This window comes from Ammospiza caudacuta, chromosome 6 (genome assembly GCF_027887145.1).
Source record: "Ammospiza caudacuta isolate bAmmCau1 chromosome 6, bAmmCau1.pri, whole genome shotgun sequence".
NCBI classification, from domain to species: domain Eukaryota; kingdom Metazoa; phylum Chordata; class Aves; order Passeriformes; family Passerellidae; genus Ammospiza; species Ammospiza caudacuta.
Window position 1 is genome coordinate 10,079,799 of NC_080598.1, and position 17,545 is coordinate 10,097,343.

General features: G+C 41.1%; 1 protein-coding gene across 3 annotated transcripts in view; it reads right to left on the reverse strand.

Annotated features, from left to right (window-relative positions):
• Positions 1 to 17,545, reverse strand: part of NAV2 (neuron navigator 2) — a 203,492-nt gene that overhangs the window by 15,636 nt on the left and 170,311 nt on the right. For 2 of the 3 annotated variants that reach the window (XM_058807865.1, XM_058807863.1), the window contains 9 exons: positions 12,112 to 12,164; positions 10,600 to 10,623; positions 10,416 to 10,490; positions 6,989 to 7,072; positions 6,278 to 6,389; positions 5,828 to 5,973; positions 3,247 to 3,255; positions 2,685 to 2,857; positions 580 to 733 (listed from right to left, as the gene is read on the reverse strand). In XM_058807865.1, the coding sequence (XP_058663848.1) occupies positions 580 to 733; positions 2,685 to 2,857; positions 3,247 to 3,255; positions 5,828 to 5,973; positions 6,278 to 6,389; positions 6,989 to 7,072; positions 10,416 to 10,490; positions 10,600 to 10,623; positions 12,112 to 12,164 (830 nt within the window). The remainder of the gene's footprint in view (positions 1 to 579; positions 734 to 2,684; positions 2,858 to 3,246; positions 3,256 to 5,827; positions 5,974 to 6,277; positions 6,390 to 6,988; positions 7,073 to 10,415; positions 10,491 to 10,599; positions 10,624 to 12,111; positions 12,165 to 17,545) is intronic. The other variant, XM_058807864.1, reaches the window with a different exon arrangement.

Here is a 17,545-nt window from a genome sequence, read left to right on the forward strand (position 1 = left end):
GAGCACATCCAGAGGAGGCAACGAGGCTGGTGAGGGGCTGGGAACACAAACCCTGTGAGGAACCCCTGAGGGAGCTGGGGGTGCTCAGCCTGGAGAAGAGGAGGCTCAGAGGTGACCTTATTGCTCTCTACACCTTCCTGAAGGGAGGCTGCAGACAGGTGGGGTTGGTCTGACAGAACCAGAGGACACAGGCTCAAGCTATAGCAGGGAAGGGATAGATTGGATATTAGGAAAAAGTTTTTCACTGAAAGAATAATAAAATACTGGAATGCTCTTCCCAGGGAGGTGGTAGAACCACCATCTCTGGATGCGTTTAAGAAAAGCCTGGACACGGCACTTGGTGCTATAGTCTGGTTGAGTGCTAGGGCACAGGTGGGACTCTTATGATCTTAGAGATCTCTTCCAACCTCATCATTCTGTGATCCTGTGATTTTGACAGCCAACAAAACGCTGTCCCCAAAACGCTGTCCCGGGGCTGGAACAGCCGCCGCCCAGGGCAGCGATGTGAGGCGTTCAAGCTGACTTTCAGGGAAAATTTAACCCCGGCACAGGCTGCAGGACGTGGGGGCTGCTCCTCACCTGCATCCTGTTCATGGCCTCGCGCAGCTGGTCCAGCTGGTGGGCAGAGCTGAGCGCCTCCAGGCGGATGTCGGTCAGCTTCATCTCCTTGTCGCGCAGCTCGTTGCGCAGCTGCAGCACCGTCTCGGCCTCACTGTCCGTGCACTCCGAGATGCTGCACGACACCAACACACACACACACACACACCTTCCTCTCCTGCTGCTGCTCCTCCAGGATTCAGTAGCACAAGAGGAGCTGCTTTTATTCTGCTCGAAGCAGGGTAGCAGTTCTGGCCCTCTGCTGCTTCTCCAGGATTTATTAGCAGAAGAGGAGTCATTCTTTTTATTCTGCTTGAAGCAGGTAGCAGTTTTGGCTTATTGAATTAGTGATGCCATAAGTCAGATATTAAACAGGCCATGGAAACTTTAGAGTCAGATGAAACAAAGATGTCTGAGGCTTAACTTTTTAATCAGCATCTGAAACAGAATTCTCTGAAATCACCTACTATTGGATAGTCTTCATTTTTTTTTACAGTAGCTGCTATAAAGGAAAACTTCTAAAGCCAGAATCTAAATAAATTAAGGGGGTGCAGGCATTTAACAGCAGTTGGTTAGAGATTGATGAGTTCACAGACAGATTTAAAGCTCACCAGGTGTGCACAGCTGGGTTTCCCTGAACTGCTCTGGAGGGCTTTGGAACTCTACACCTATTCAAGCATGATAAATTCCTGCTCGCTTTAAAGAATTTACACTTTAAAAAAATTTGGTGGCATTTTTCTTCCCTCCGCCCACAAAAAAAAAAAAAAAAAACAAAACCAAAACTGAGTGAGTAACAACATTTCAGCACATTTGTAACTGTATGTGTATAAAGATCAACCACACAGCTGCACGCTTTAAGGGAGATTTTACCCAACATGTCTCTCCCTAAATCAGTTTCATGAGAGATATTTTCCCCACCAACAAGCCAATAAGCAAAGACACACTAGTTTTACTTGTGCTCTATGCTTTCCCCAGTTCACATATTTACTCTTTGTTCATGTTTATCATTTTGCCTTCCATAGCAAGGTGAGATGTACCCACACAGCATTTTGGCTGATGACAGATGGGATCATCATTTGACAATTTGCTGGGCTGAGAGCTGTAAAGCACAACTTGCTGTAGTCACCATAAACACTCTGAGTTAGGCTCAGGAGACAGAGGAAGCTTTGAAACAAAAATCATGGGGGATTATCTCCTGCTACTGACATTTCATCACTGTTATACAGCTGGAAACTATTGCTATTGTTTTCACTTCTTCATGTGAAAACAAGTGCAGGGGAACTACTCCAATGCATTTGTTCTGAGATCAGGCTGGAAGCTCTGCACGACCTCCCAAGGCCAGGAGGCTGTCTGCTAATTACAGCTTTCACAATACTGCCTGCTACAGCTTTCTGTATTTATTTATGCTGCTCAAGTGACAAAGCTACTGATGGAATTCACATAAAAGCTGCTTCACTAAATTTCCCATGTACATTCTAAAATGTGAGTTCACACTGAAAACAGCCTGGAAAAGGAATTGTTGAACTGTATTTCACAGGTGGCCATGGAAAGGACCAGGCACAGGTGGCTGGGAAGCTACAGAAGGAAAGAGGAGTGGGTCATCTCCATCCACCAGGCACAAGCAGTCAGATGAGTTCACCTGTATCACTAACCCACAGTGTTTGATTTCCTTTCCTTTATCTGAATTTGTCAATAGAATTGGGAACTTATCATGGCAGATGAATACAGTATGTGCTGTGTTTAGACACGAGAAACCAAATCCCAGATTTGACCTGGTTTGTTTAATTAACAGCAAGAGATCCAATTAATTTGGCACCTCAAGGTCACCCTGGTTATAAATATCCTTGATACTCAGTACATTCTGCTGAGAGAGCAACCCAATGAAATATTTACACTTCAGTACTGGCGCAATGATTTTTGGCTTCCTGGACACTAATGGAAAGGTACTGGGTTGGGAGTCAGCTCATGCATCTTTAAATCTCTGAACACATGAATTCAGCATTTCTGTCCTCTGCCTTTCCTCTCCCAATGCAACAAGATGCTTTTCATGTTGTCTTCTGTCTAAAAATTACAAAAAAATCACTTACAGGGAATTGGAATGGGAAGCTCTCAGCAGTGGTGTTGAAACAGTGGTGTTGTGGTGTGGTAGCTTTGGTGAGGAAGGTAAGGAGGAATCAGTCATCTCCTCAATGTCTGAATGAGAAGATGCTGACTTGGGAGATTTCTTTTTCCCAAAGGCTTGCTTGAAGGAGCTGCGTAACTGGAACAAAAACAAAAGACCACAGCAGCAGGTCCATCATTAAGAGTGAAACCAGGCAAAAAAAGCCACAGAGTAAAAACTTTCAACATGCAAATACTCCAGATGCTACAGCCATACTCACATACACAGTAACATGGATGAAAAACAAAAAAAGCTTTTTTTTCCTTAACTATTTTATCAGATTAATAAGGTCAATAGGAGTGGCTATGGATGCTTCCTATTTTTTAAGAGCTACATGACAGCAAGCTCTGTTGAGTGCAGCAAGCTTTGCAGCAGCGTGGTGACAGCCTGCAGCTGTGCTGGCACAGGCCCAGGCCAGGTTAATGGTGCTGGAGGGTTAGTGGTGTCAATGGGGGTTAGCTGTGGAGTTTAAAGAAGGTCCTCCTTACCTCATTGACCTGCCACGAGAAGTGCAAGCAAAAGGAAGTGGGGGAAGGAAAAAAGACATGTTTTAACAGATAAAGCCACTGATAAGGGAAGTTTTGGGTTTCTGAGACAAACACGACCAATGATTAACAAAGACAAACAGTTGCTTTAAAACCAGAACCCTGTATTTTCCAAAACCAGGTGTCTCAAACCACATACAGCCATTGTTTTGCATTACCTGAGGAAGACACCAGAGCCAAACTCTTTAACTATTTAAATTACATTTTCTCCTTAGCTCAGGCAGAGTGCTTTGGCTAAGAGCCAAGTTAATATGTATTTTTCCTTGCAGGAACAGGTATTTCACCACATGAAAAAACTGCAACTTCTCTACCTACCTGCAACTAAAATAACCTTTAGGAATGTGACTGCCATTTTCCAAACAAGAATTAATGTTCAAATCATTATAAACTGCTGTGACCCCAAAGTTACAATTCAACAGGTAGTGTTCAAGAAGCATTTAGACAATGTTCTTAGATATAGTTTCACTTTTAGGGAGCCCTAAAAGTTAAACTCCCAGGGAATCAAGGTCTGGACTTGATGATCCTCGTGGTTCCCCTCCCACTCAGGATACTCCATGTACACCTTTAATGCCATTGCAAAATCTGCATACGTACACAGGCTGGCTTAATATGAGCTGAGAACAGTTTTGAAGCTAGACAAAGATTCCCACAATGAGAAATGCTGAAACTCTGATGTTTCAGCTCTAAATGGACATCTGCATTGCTTCTACACAGAACACAAAGAGCTTGGCTGAGAGCTCCCTCAGCACTGGTGGAATAAAGAATGTGTGAATCAGATTCAATTCACATATTCTTTGTTGTAGTGTTTTAATTTCCAATCTTCATTTCACAGCAGTGATGCACTCAGTTTTAATAACAACACAAAAATACTGTCCTGTTTCTTCTACTTCATGAAAACTGTATTTATATGACTTTATAATGAAAAGCATGTTCCCTTAATCTTCTTCAAAAATAGTTATCTGATGAGTGAGAAATGTGGGCTGATGTAAGACCATATCCACTAGGTTACAGTAACAAAAATAGAAGCTAAACAAGAATTTTAAAGAGTTTTCATCTTAACCAAGGCTTAATGACTACAAAAGTTTTGTGTCACAAACTAAGGGTTGCTAGAAATTTACAAGATACAGCAATTTATTTTGTCTATATACTAATGCACAGTACAAGAAGGATTTGGACAAGATGTTGTTTCCATTCTACCAATTATTTAAGGGGCAGAGTGGAAATGCTTCTTCTGTGAAGCAGCTGGCAATACCAAGAGATAACACAATGAAACCTCTAAGATAAGAGAGAAATAAAAACAAGAACTTGTTCAGGAAGCTCTTTCTTACAGTTCAGGAGTTTCATCAACATTTCTGAGAGAATACTGAGCAAATAGCTTTTACCAGCTCTAACCACATTTTGCATCTCTACAGATTTATCTGTACACCCAAGAGATCCAGGGAGATTTAAATCCAGTGGGAAGAAAGGGGTGGATTGTTTTACTGACTACAATAAAGGATCTAGGGACTTCAGTCCAGACTACAATCAGACTAGGTCACTAAGGCAGTTATGGTCTAATTGAAAATGGAGTTGAAGATAATGTACCTTTCCTCCAGTACAGGGTACCTTGTACACAGTACGTGATGAGCAAAGAGGGAGAAACGGGAAAGGACAGGTAAGTAATGCAAAAACTTCCAAAAGAGATGTCCATCATGAAAAATTTTTAAAGATAAGTATTTTTATATTATTCTTAGCAGTCCAAGTTAATTCTGGACAAAGAGTTCTTAAACTGTTTAATATATTCACTTATAAGAAAGCCCTACAAGATAAAAACAAAAGAAAAGCCACAAGAATGATCTTCTCTTATGTTTGTTTTCCTTTAATGACAGATGTCACATTTTCCTTAAGGGACTGGACATCCTATTAGCCAGACCTGATCTTTTACAACTGTCAAGCTAAAATTCAATCCTATGCAGAGTCAGCACAAGGACAGACATCACTTACAACTCAGTAAAGCCTTCACAGGAGAGTTTACCCAGGATTTAAGCAGGGCATAGTCCTTGTGCTAACCTGCTGCACGAGGCAGGAAGGAGCTGCATTTCACTGTGCTGTCACAGACATCTTTTATGAAAATCCTTTCCTTAGGATTTTGTCTCCTGAGAAGCTGAGAGGCCTCAGGAACAAAATGTGAACAATGGTTATCTGCTGCTGTGGAATGCAACAGGTGCAGCTGTGACTGGTTCATGTGGTTGTTTGTAATTAATGGCCAATCACAGTCAGCTGGCTTGGACTCTCTGAGCCTCAAACCTTTATCATCATTCCTTCTTTTTCTATTCTTAGCTGGCCTTCTGATGAAATCCTTTCTTCTGTTCTTTCAGTATAGTTTTAATATAATATATACAATAAAATAATAAATCAGCCTTCTGAAACACAGAGTCAGATCCTCGTCTCTTCCCTCATCCTCAGACCCCTGTGAACACGGTCACACCGTGCATGTCCTGACAATTTCACAAAAACCTCACACAGTCTCCTACAATCTACTCACCCAGTTCTTCCTCTTCTTTTTCTTGGAGTCGCTGTCGATGTTGCTGCCCACGCTGGAGTGGCTGGTGGCACTGTTGATGCTGGACACGCTGTCTGAGGAGTGCTGCCTCCGGATCCGCAGGTCCGCGGGCTGGGCAGCTCCAGGGCCTGGGCAGCAATGCAGGCAGTCACAATTAGCTAGGAAATGTGATCAATGGCTTCAATAATGCAATCCTGAAGCTGCATTTTGGGAAAACAGCACTCTGACAAGCCCTCGTCCCAATGGATGGATTGTGGATTTCAAATCCTTGTTTCTTGTGATGACATTAAAATCGGAGATGCTTCAAACCTTTCCTTCAGCTCTTTATGACAGTGTAAATTAGTGGGTTACTCTGGTCTCTGGGTAACTCTGATGGTTACATCAGTATTACCCAGAGCCCTGGAGCCTCTGTATGTGGTGCTTGTCTCTCACCTTTGCAGTTGAGCTCAGGGGTGTTGATGACTCCGTTGATGGCAGCCTGAGCAGCAGCATTTTGTTTCTTCAGGAGTTCAATTGTCTTCCTTAACTCATTCAGTTCCGAGTCCTTGAATAAGGGAAAAAACCATATGACAGTGCACAGGAGAAGAACACCAAATAAGTTGCTTTTCCATCTAAGCTTTGATAGTTCATAGTGACTTTATGGAATATATATGTACAAGGAGGTGAAAATGAGGTTTGGGATACCTGGGGAAGCACACCCTCAGCAGGGTGCAAAACAGCTTAGGTATGATGACACCAAAAAAATGCATGTATTGTGTAATGCAGAAATAATGTCTATTCAAGCATACTGTCCAAAAACACAATGCTGCCAGTCTTGTAAGTATTTTTCTTGGTGTTTCTTTCAAACATGCCTATGTATGGATGCATTGGGATGGAAAATATTACAGAAATATGCAATGCTGAAGACCTGTGTCCAAAGCAACAACCAATAGGAATAACCTGATCAGTTGCCACAAAAACCCAGTGCAGAAAATGAGTGTTTCATACAAACTATTTTTCACATTTTACTCTGTCACCACAAATGAGAGAGCTAAGTCAAATTGACTTATGTTTGTGACTTTTCCCCCCACACAACTATAGAAGGAGCATGGGCAACAATGCTGGAAACAGAAATTGGGGCTTCCAAATGCTTCTGGAGCTTGCCTTTTGCTCTGCTGTCATGGTCAGGCTCTGCAGTCGGATGGTCATATTCCCCAGGCTCTGCTCAAACGCTGCCACCAGGTGAGCCTGAAATCAAACCACACAGGAGGAGTCACTTCTCTTCCCCCAAGAAGGAGTATTTCTGCAGGTATTTAATCAGGCCACCCAGTGCATGGCATTGTTTGTTGTGTAAGTGGTGCAGAGAAAACAACACAGCTTAGAAAAGGGCAAATGAGTAGAGCGCACATTATGGAAATGCTTGCCAGCAATAAAACAGTTTGTGTACAGAGAAGAGTCAGGCAGAAATTTCCCTCCAGCTAAATCAGTATTCTCCTTTGTGGATATTTAAGGCAAAAAGATGTTGGCAGCCACAGGGGTGGAGGTTCTCACTGTGTTTATCCCACCAGGGGAACAGATCCTTTGCCAGATGATGCACCTGCATCCAACTCCAAGACTTCTCCACTATCTGAGCACACCTTGCTTCCAGCCAAGGTCAGCTTGCTGCATATCATCCAAAATTCCTGCTGCTCGGCCAATTACCCTCTTTTCCTTTCCCAAGGAAAGAAAAAAAAAAAAAAAAAAAAGTGCTTTTTCAGAAAAAGATTCTACATTCTTCTCCCAAGAAGCATGGAGAACACAGTGTCCATTACATGAAAGACATCAGTTAGGAATTGAAAATGACTGAGAAGCAAAAGGAAGGAAAAGTAGATTGGGAAGATGGAAAAGAATGTAAGAAACTGTATTTCTACAGCCATGACATGGCACTGTTTTCTAGGTATTCATATGTATACATAACTGATCACAGGTGTATTCAATATGTATTTGTCTCATCAGCCATAATAATCTACACTAACCATTAAAAAAATAGCTTCATTTATCTATTAAAAATAATTCTACATGCACAACGACAAGTAAAATGGTGAAATCTTTCCAAGCAGAAAGAGATATTTTCTCACCTAAAATATACAGAATAGCAAAACCTTTCACAGAGCTATTCCAGACTCATTCAGCAGCAGCACACAGTTGACTTATCCTAAATAACTGTTCTCACATTCACAATGAAAACAAACATGAGCAGTACAATAACATGGGGATGTGCAGCTCTCATTCCCATCAGCCCCTATGAAAATAAGCAGAGCTGAGGCTGTGAGAAAATGGCAAAAAGTAATTCAAAACCTAACACTACACACGTAGGAAAATCTAAATATTTATTTTAAAAACACAGAGTGCACAGCTTCTGTTGGGGAGGATGAACAGGGAACAACAAAGCTGATATTCAGGGATCTTCAGCAATACTTTTCAAAAGCAAAAAATAAATGGGCAAGCAGGAGTGCATGGATTAGTAACAGATACAAACCCTTAATGCTTTGACCTGAGCCTTAAAAACCAGTTGCTCTTTCAAAACTGGATCTTGCAGTTATTCCTATCTTCAAATCATTCAGTGAGCTAAGGAAAAAAATTCAGTAAGCTAAGGAAAAAAAAATCTTCATTTTCTATAGTGGGAGCAAAATGTTTTCAAATTCATGCCCTTGATAGCTTGAGAAGCACCAACAACTGCAGTGTCTATGCAAGGAAACTCAGGAAAAAACCTGTAAACTGAAGAGATTAATTTGAATTGTCAAAGTTTTAAGTGCCTTTTTTAAAAGGAATCATATCTAAAGGAAATGTCCAAGTGTCTTAACTAATAGCATTTATTAGTCTCAATCTTTTTGGGAACAGACCTTGCCTTTTACATGGAAAAAGGATGTTCTCTGGAAAGAGGTGGCTAAAGACTGAAATTTAATACTGGGACAGTTATAGCAACATCTCTGCTGCCAATTTATGGACAGACCAGGGAGATCAGGGGCAGCCTCAAGTCTATGGAGTTTAAATCGCATGAATAAAACACTGTAAAGTTCTAGCAAAGTGAACTAAGCAAAAATGGAATATTATCAAAATAATCTATTATATGCTTTGTTAGTTTTGTTTGGTTTTTTTTTTTTTTTTTTTTCTGAGAAAGGCCCACAAGAAAAACCCACAAAACCCCAAATGACCCCAATCTAAACAAAAGCATACAGGAGGAGTGTACACTAAAAACTGTTCCCCACAAAGAGAGTGGCAGTAACCACAGAGGAATTGTTGGGCAGATGCAGAGCAGCTGGGCCAGCAGCCTGTGCTGAGCACCAGCCCAGTGACCCTGAACCGTGGCAAGGAGAATGCAATAAAGCCACGGCAGAGCCAAAGCAGCTGCTCAGCTGACAAGCTCTTTGTTTGAAGGACACAAGCTGGGTTATTTAACAACATCATTAAAAACCTATGCAAGAAAATCTGGTCCTGCTTTCCCACAAGTAAAAGAATCTTCTGGGGGAAAACCAATTCCTGTATCCAACCCCTTTGTATTTGAAAGGCAAATACAAGACTTAACTTTTGAAAGATGTTTAAACTGTTTTCTTTTCCTCTTGGGACAGTAACTAAGTGGTTTCATTCAGCCAAAGCCCTTTTATGTGACTTCTCTGCAATAACTGTGTTCCTAATTTCTGGCCCCATTTCCAAGCTGGATGAAGCACTGTGATGCCTGGAGTGGACAGCACAGATTTCCCCTTGAATCTCTCCAGAGCTGATGGACAGGGAAATCCCCTTTAAGCAGCACAGGTTCTGATGTTTACTCATTCCCATAAACCAGGATGTCAGGATGATCTGATCTGCTATTCATCTCCAGCTTATTTACTCTAGAATTGCTTATTTTCCTTGCAAGCTTCTGTGTTGCAGATTCTGCTATGTGTGACTTGCAGCACAGAACACACAAATAAACTTGCTCAGGGTCATGCAGTATTGCCTCAACACCTCCTGGATTGCAAGTATTTTTTTTTCCTGAGTGTCTTAAATTACTTATCCCTCAAATTCCTGAAAGGAACAAGTAGAAGTATTGCCTACACTGACAAAAAGTCAGGTATCTCCGTTCTTCAGGCTTAACTTTAAATCAGTTTCCAGAGCCCCTTATGCCAGTATTATTTATCATGCCACATCTTTATGCAACAGAAAAGCATAATGCAAAAAAAGCAAAACTTTCAGTCCAAGTTTCTATTAGCTTTTATTCCTACCAGTTATAATCTTTATCTGTATCTCATCCCACCCAAATGTCAAAGCAAGACACTGGTTTTAAAAAAAAGACCCTGTCCTCAATGATCTTCTCAGGACCTTAAGATGGCTTACACAGGTATAAAGCCAAATTATTATTATACCTCATTTTTTAAAGAAAAGTGTAAGATAATTGATATAATTTCGTAGGGCAAGGATGCTATTTTTGCACGTGTCCCACACATGCATGCAGTTATTTCTTTAAACACATCATTAATACAAACTGAATGTTGTACACACTAAATCTTTTTGTCACTTCAAGAAGCTGGGTGGTAATTGTTGCATTAAATGCATTCCAGGTCAATGTACTCACATTAGCAGTCAGCTGAGTTGTCAGAGCTGACACTTTTTCCTGGGATGCATCCAGTTCTCTGCGCAGCTTGCGAATCTGAGGGTTTCAAGAGAGCACTTTAGAGCATCACAGCAAGGAGAAATGAAACAGCAGGACAGACAATGCACTGTGGCATTTCTGCTTGTCAAAGAGGATGTGCTCCTACCTCTGACTGGCACTTCTCTTCAGGCTGGAAAATAAAAGGAAGCATGTGAGGATATTACAACATAACCAGCCGGACAAAATTTATGCAAATTATCTTTTTGTATTTCAAGAATTCTAATATGAACTCCCTGTTTTGGATTCCCTCATCCATATTCAGTCTAATTTCATCTCCTAATTTATTTACTCTCGAGGAAAAAGAAAACAGGCTGCTGGAGGTACTTCCTTCTGCAGGAAGGAATTTGGGCTCCACCTCAGCCTGCTGACCATGGATGTGTGTCATGGATGTGTGAAGTCCTGGCTCGGTCCACAAGGGACTGCACGAGGCTCTGAAGAACCAGGGCTGCCACAGAACCTGGCTGATGCTGGGCAATTCCCTTCATCCCTCAGAACCTGGCTGATGCTGGGCAATTCCCTTCATCCCACAGAACCTGGCTGATGCTGGGCAATTCCCTTCATCCCTCAGAACCTGGCTGATGCTGGGCAATTCCCTTCATCCCACAGAACCTGGCTGATGCTGGGCAATTCCCTTCATCCCACAGAACATGGCTGATGCTGGGCAATTCCCTTCATCCCACACTCAGCTCTCCATGGGAAGGAGGTGGCACTTTTGCATTCTAAAGTGATGTGAAAAACAAATAAAATTAAAACTTCCTCCCACTTGGGTGCTGCCAAGGCACTGTGGCAGTGAAAAAGTGAGGACAAACAGGCAGCTGTGAGGGTGCCAGGTGGATGTACTGAGCATCCACTGTGGTCAGCATGACAGAATTGTGGCTGCTATGGCCATAGCAGCTCCTGTTTTCTGACCACAGCTAGAAACATAGAAAATCTATGTTTCTAACCACAGTTATCAGCCAAGGACAAGTATGGGGCAGGAAGTCACACACTCCACTGTTCCTAAGAAAACATGCCCACTCCCAGCCACCAGGACAGTTACACCCATCCAAACACACTATTGCAACAGGCACAGGAACCTGAAGCTCTGAGTGCTCCCCTGCTATTTTCAAACTCCAGCAAGCCTTATTTTAGGATCAGATAACCAAAATGAATAAATACTTGTGGAGAAAATGTTACTGGGACAGTGACTAAATTACCTTTTCTTAGAATTATTAATATTTGTGCATTGAAAAGTGAACTTCTTTAGTAGTAAATCATTAATATAAGGATGGGATGACTTTATTCAGCAAATTTTGGGATGCTATAAGTAACAAAGTTCAAATCTCCTTATCTCCTCATATCTACTAAGGCGCTTTGTAGCAAAACCTACTTACCATGGCATAAAATATAGACTCAAAAAATCAATGGCTGCTTTTAGGCCATTGAAGTCTGTGTTTGATGTGCTAAATATCCACAAGCATCTCCAAGAACATAAACATTCCTTTCCTAGCTAGCATTCAGAACACAGTCAAATGAAAACTGCTTTTTCCCTGCTCCCTGAATGGCCAAACTAGCACAGCAAGACCAGCCAATTCAATAATTTTGATGAATAAATATACACTTATTTCATTATACTCACTGTGGAATAAATAGAAGATGTACTGGACACCAAAGAGAGAGAAGAACCATGCACTAAAGGAAAGAAAATAAACACAATGAATTCAAGTGCACTAACCACAGGGTGGAATCATCATAAATCATCCCCTGTAAACTTCCAATCTGTGGTAGAAATACTTTCACAAATTTCATCATCCATCATAAACTTAATCATATTATTGTACCAATAATGTATGGTTTGAAGCATGCGTTGTCAGCTGACACAATCCATAACCTTGGATTTGGTAAAGCTGTTTCAAAATTCTCATAATACTTGTTTTTTTGGGAAAATTAGGTGTGGCCAAGAAAGTTTACAAAAGTTTTGATGAAGGTCTGTTCAGAAATAAATATTTCTCTGGATAGTTGATATTAAAATTCTTGCAAAAGGGCTTACTCAAGATTAAAAAAAAACCAAGAAATACAGAATGGATTACAAAATTAAATCTAAGTATTTAATCTTCACTTTTAGGTGAGACTGAGGTTTGTTTGGTTTTATTTTTAAGCAACAGACCAAGATGGCAAAGTCCTGAGGAAACCACAACACCCAGCTCCAGTGTGTAGCTCTAGGAGGAGATGTGGAGGACCCAAGATATAAAAACTGTCTAATTTTGGGGCTGTGAATTCTCCCCTAAATGCAGCTGTATCTTCCTTCTGCTGACTTAAGGGAGCTGCACCAGTGCATCAATGAGCCCAACGTTCCCCTTCCCTGCAGGGTTTCTTGGTGTTTCTCTAAAGCAAGGACATTTTTTTAACAAGGCAAAGTTTGTTCTCTCATAAAAAATTAACAATGAAAACACAGCTACAAAACTTTCTGGAAAAGGATACATTTCAAGCAATTTTTGCACTTAAATTCAATAAAGGACCTACATATACACTGATGACTAGGTGATCTTCAGAGGTTCCTTCCAACCCTAACTATTCTGTGATTCTCAAGGTTGTTACCATGCTGATGCCTGTTACATCAAGATTTACATATAAATACAGCATCATTTCATTCCCTATTACACTATTGAAAAAAGTACCTGAAGCTATTCTTTCTGCTACTGAAACATGCAAAATTACTTTTCCCTTATTTTTATTTTTAGAAACAAATAGTACTGAACTGAAACTTTAATTCAAAATTCAGGTAACTGAACACAAATAATATGAAATAGCATAAAATAATTTTTTCTTTCTTCTAAGTCCTCCAGAAAAAAAAAAAAAAGCTTAGAAAAGCTGCCATTTTGCTTTAATTACCTAGAGCAATTCTACACTTGTAATAAATGGGTTCTGCTTTCCCACTGACATTATATCCTCAGGCAATACTGGAAATAGAAGTAAACAAGGTCTAAGTTGGCTTCTGAAGGAATTTAAGATAATTTAGAAAACCCACAAGAAAGTGAAAAAAACCCCTCACATCCATTTGCTTTCTCTGGGTAATCATATTTTCAATTAAAATGATCTTTCTAGTCACACATTAAGGACTATCCTGCACTAAGAACACAAAATAAGTGGTGTGAGTCAGAGGCAGGCTCTGTCTGACGGTGTGCTCCAGCCCTGGCTGCAAGCACAGCCCATGTTTACTGAAAGGAATGAAAAGAGGAGACAGATACACAGAGATTATTCCCCAGGTACATCTTTGCACCTTCTGGGAATCAGCAGAGATGGAAATTCCAGGGGTGGGAACTGCAGCCAGACCATTATTATGGCTGTGACCTGTGTACCATTAACTCCCTTACCTGCGACTGAACCCACTGACACATTCCGTCTGCAATGAAAAATTCTTTTGTTTTCAGAAATGGAATTCTTTGCAGTTGTGTTCGACCTGCTACTGAATTAGTAAGTTCCTGGAGTGCCTCCATGCCACTGTGCTAACAGAAGGAATGGATGACCAATCTCTTCATAACAAACAAAAATTCAATACACATTGCTTCAGCCATCACTTTCCACACTGAAGACTTCTATTTTAACTTTATATCACAGATGTTCTGTGCTTAAGATCTCCTTCTCACTTTTCTTTACTTGCATTTTCCCCTTAAGATTTTCAAGATGGAAAGTCCAAAGTGAGACAATCCTGCATAAGTCCACAAATGGACTCACAGAGGGAATATAATATAATATTATTTTCTGGTCTGCTTCCCTATGTTCTTCCTTGTCGAACTCTTTTCCTAATAGAGATATAACAAAAAAAGAGCCCTACCAACTGGCCAGAGAGGAAACAGAAACTTTATCATGGACTTGGTCAGACACAACACAGAGTTAGCATCAGCTGCAATTTTTATGATCACATTGGGACTTTAATACAGGAGAGAAGATGCAAAATAAGAAAAAAGGGAAAGAGCATATAACTCTGGGAATCCTACTCCTGCTTTGTGAGCAGCATCACAGAGAATCATAGATTTATTTGGGTTGGAAAAGGCCTCTAAGATAAGCCAGCAGTGCCAAGGCCATCAGTGAGCCATGTCCCTAAGGAGCACACAGACACAGGAATGGCGACTCACCTGCATCACCTGATCGTGTACAGAATTTCAGAGTTCTCATTTCAAGGACAACTGAGGAGTTAATACACTTGTGCAATTTCTTTTTACAGGATCTGCAGATGGCTACTTGAAGGCCTTTAAATTAGGAGCCTGAAGGCAGTTATGCTCCTGATGCAATTCCTGTTTCTTGCAGCCAGCATGCATCTGCATGCAGCCCACAAACCCAAATTGCTCTGGAGCTATTATTTTAAAGCACTGTAAACACACAGGCAAGCATGTTATCATTTTTAATGCTAGAAAAGAAACGCTCTAGCCCAGAGAGCAGAAAGAAAAACTGGTGTCGCAGTCAGAAGCACAAAAAAGGAATAACAATTTATATTCCAACGATAAAGAATTTCACTTTTTTTTCTCTTGGAGGCTGGTGTTGCAGTCAGTAGCACAAAAAAGGAATAACAATTTATATTCCAACGATAAAGAATTTCACTTTTTTTCTCTCAGGGTGGAGCCAGTGGCAGCCCAGCTCCTGGGGAAGAGTGGGGAAACTGGAGAGCCAGGAGAGCACTCAGTTTTTGTGCTGTGCTTTTTCCCCAGGGAGTCCTGGCGAGTTTGGAGGCTGCTCCTGCTGGCCCCGTCTGCCACAGGAGTTACTGCAAGGCTGACCAACCTCTCACCTACCTGCTGTGCTGTGAGAGAACATGACTGCTCTTCATACCCAGAGACAAGAGGAGAAAAGGCTTTAAAGAATAAACCCTGGCCCTGCTTGGAGGTTAATGAGAAACAAATGCCTTGTAATACTGTGTGCTAGGAAATAATTAAGAAGTAGGTTGGTAAGCTTCATTTAAGACCTGGATTTGCTTTGTTGACACTGGATGATTGTATAAAATCAATTTGTTCATTAGCCACAGTTTTAAATCTCTATAATACTTTTAAATCTATTCTCTCAAGGTGAAGGCAAACCTCTGCTATATTCAGAAACACTTAGCCACTTAGACCCTGAGAAATAAGCAGGAGTTGGTAAGCAGGTGATGGAAGACCTTTCTCCTGAAGACAAAAATACAGAGACTACACTTAAACATTCAATCCATATGGTAAAATATTATTATAGTTTTAGGTGTGAAAAATTGAAGAAAATCTGAAAGGGATCTTCAACATGTCCCCTGTAGGGTCAGACTGCATCCTCAGGTATAAAAGTGGTATTTTCCAACCACTTTCAAGTCCATAACTTGGTGGATATTTCTTGGACTTCCTTTTTATTACTTTTTTCAAATGAATAAAAAGCCCTTCATAGAACATTTCACCTAAGTATTTTCAGATTTTCCTTTTCTTCTTTTTTTTTTAATGGTTCATCTTCAAACATGCAATACTTATTAAATGTTTATCCAAATCAGGCTCTGTGCTGGACAAGAATTTCTGAACTACAAGAGAGAGTTTAACCTCCAATGTGCCAAAATGCACTTGCTGCAATCTTGAGCACAGTTAAAAGACCAAGGCTACAATTTTTTGGAGGATGTCTTCAATAAAACCCAAGTAAATTTTGCTGCAGTAGCCCTTCTGGTAAATTACTGAAGTGTAACACAGACACAGAGACTCAAATTCCTTCCCAGATTAGACTGACTGACTGAGCATCTGGCAGCCTTTGACTGTTCATGAACATTCAGCTTTCTGACAGCAAACAAGGGTTAATTCCTGCAATGACCCAGCTTTTAGCCCTGTGGCATTATTCTAATAATTTTCAACCCCTAATAAAAATCCTTAGCCACAGACCTCTAAAACACAACAAAATGTACTGACGTTAGACTGACTAAATTCAATAACCAATTAATTAATTAATCTTTCCAGAGACATACCCAATACCTATTTTCTACCTTCTCCAATGGCAAAAAGCCATGCTGGGATAACCAGAATGTCCAGGCAGGCCCTTTGCAGCTCTCCAAGGTTTCTGCAAGCACTGAAGTGTGGCTCCCATGCAGGTCTGGTTCCTGGGGAGCAACAACCACGGGGCACTGGTACTAACAGTGCTGAGTAAGTGCAGGTCTCCAGAAGGAAAGAGCCATCAAAGGCTTGTGTGGCCTGTGAAGTACAACCAAGCTCCTCCCAACCCTTGCCAGCAAGGAGATTCAGGACTCAAAGAGTTAACACTGAAAATATTTCCTATGAGCCCCTCCATGCTTGACTTCTCAAAGTGCAATGCTTGAGGATTTTAATGTGTGCTCACAGCTGCTCCTCCTACAGCTACAAGGATGCCTGATCAGGAGCAACCAAACTAAATATTCATTTCTAGGTAAATGCTTTTTCTTATTACGCTTACATGGGTTCTTTTTATCAGGTGTGGTTACATATTTGAAAAGATGATGAAGCACTAAATAGACAAGCCTAGATGTTTCAAAGAACTACTCAATCCCCTTTGGAATATCTGTTGTATCAAACCAGGACATTCAGCAGAAATGAAAAGCAAAGACTGTTTGAGTACAGTTTAAATACTGGAAAAATTACTGGGATAGAAACAGTCCAACAGATATCACTTATCTATACTATAAGCAGAAATGTGGAAGTGCAAGTTCAGAATACCCCTGCTGAAGAAACACTGATGTGCTGACTCTAAGCTTGAAATAGTCGTTCTGAGAGCACAAAAAATGAAGCACAGGATATGTTTAAGCCATTTCTAGAACAGCCAAGGTCTAGGTACAACACTTATTTCCTGTGTCTGACCAACACAATCACTGCATAAACATCATTCTGTCTGTCATCATTCACATCTGTCTCTGTGAGCAGTGACAGGACCCCAGGGGAATGGCCTGAAGCTGTGTCAGAGGAGGTTCAGGGGGGTATCAGGAAAGGGCTCTGGGCACTGAACAGGCTCCCCAGGGAAGCAGCCACAGCAGCAAGGCTGGCAGAGCTTGAGGAGTGCTTGGACAATGCTCTCAGGCACATGGGGTGATTGTTGGGGCGCCGTGGGCA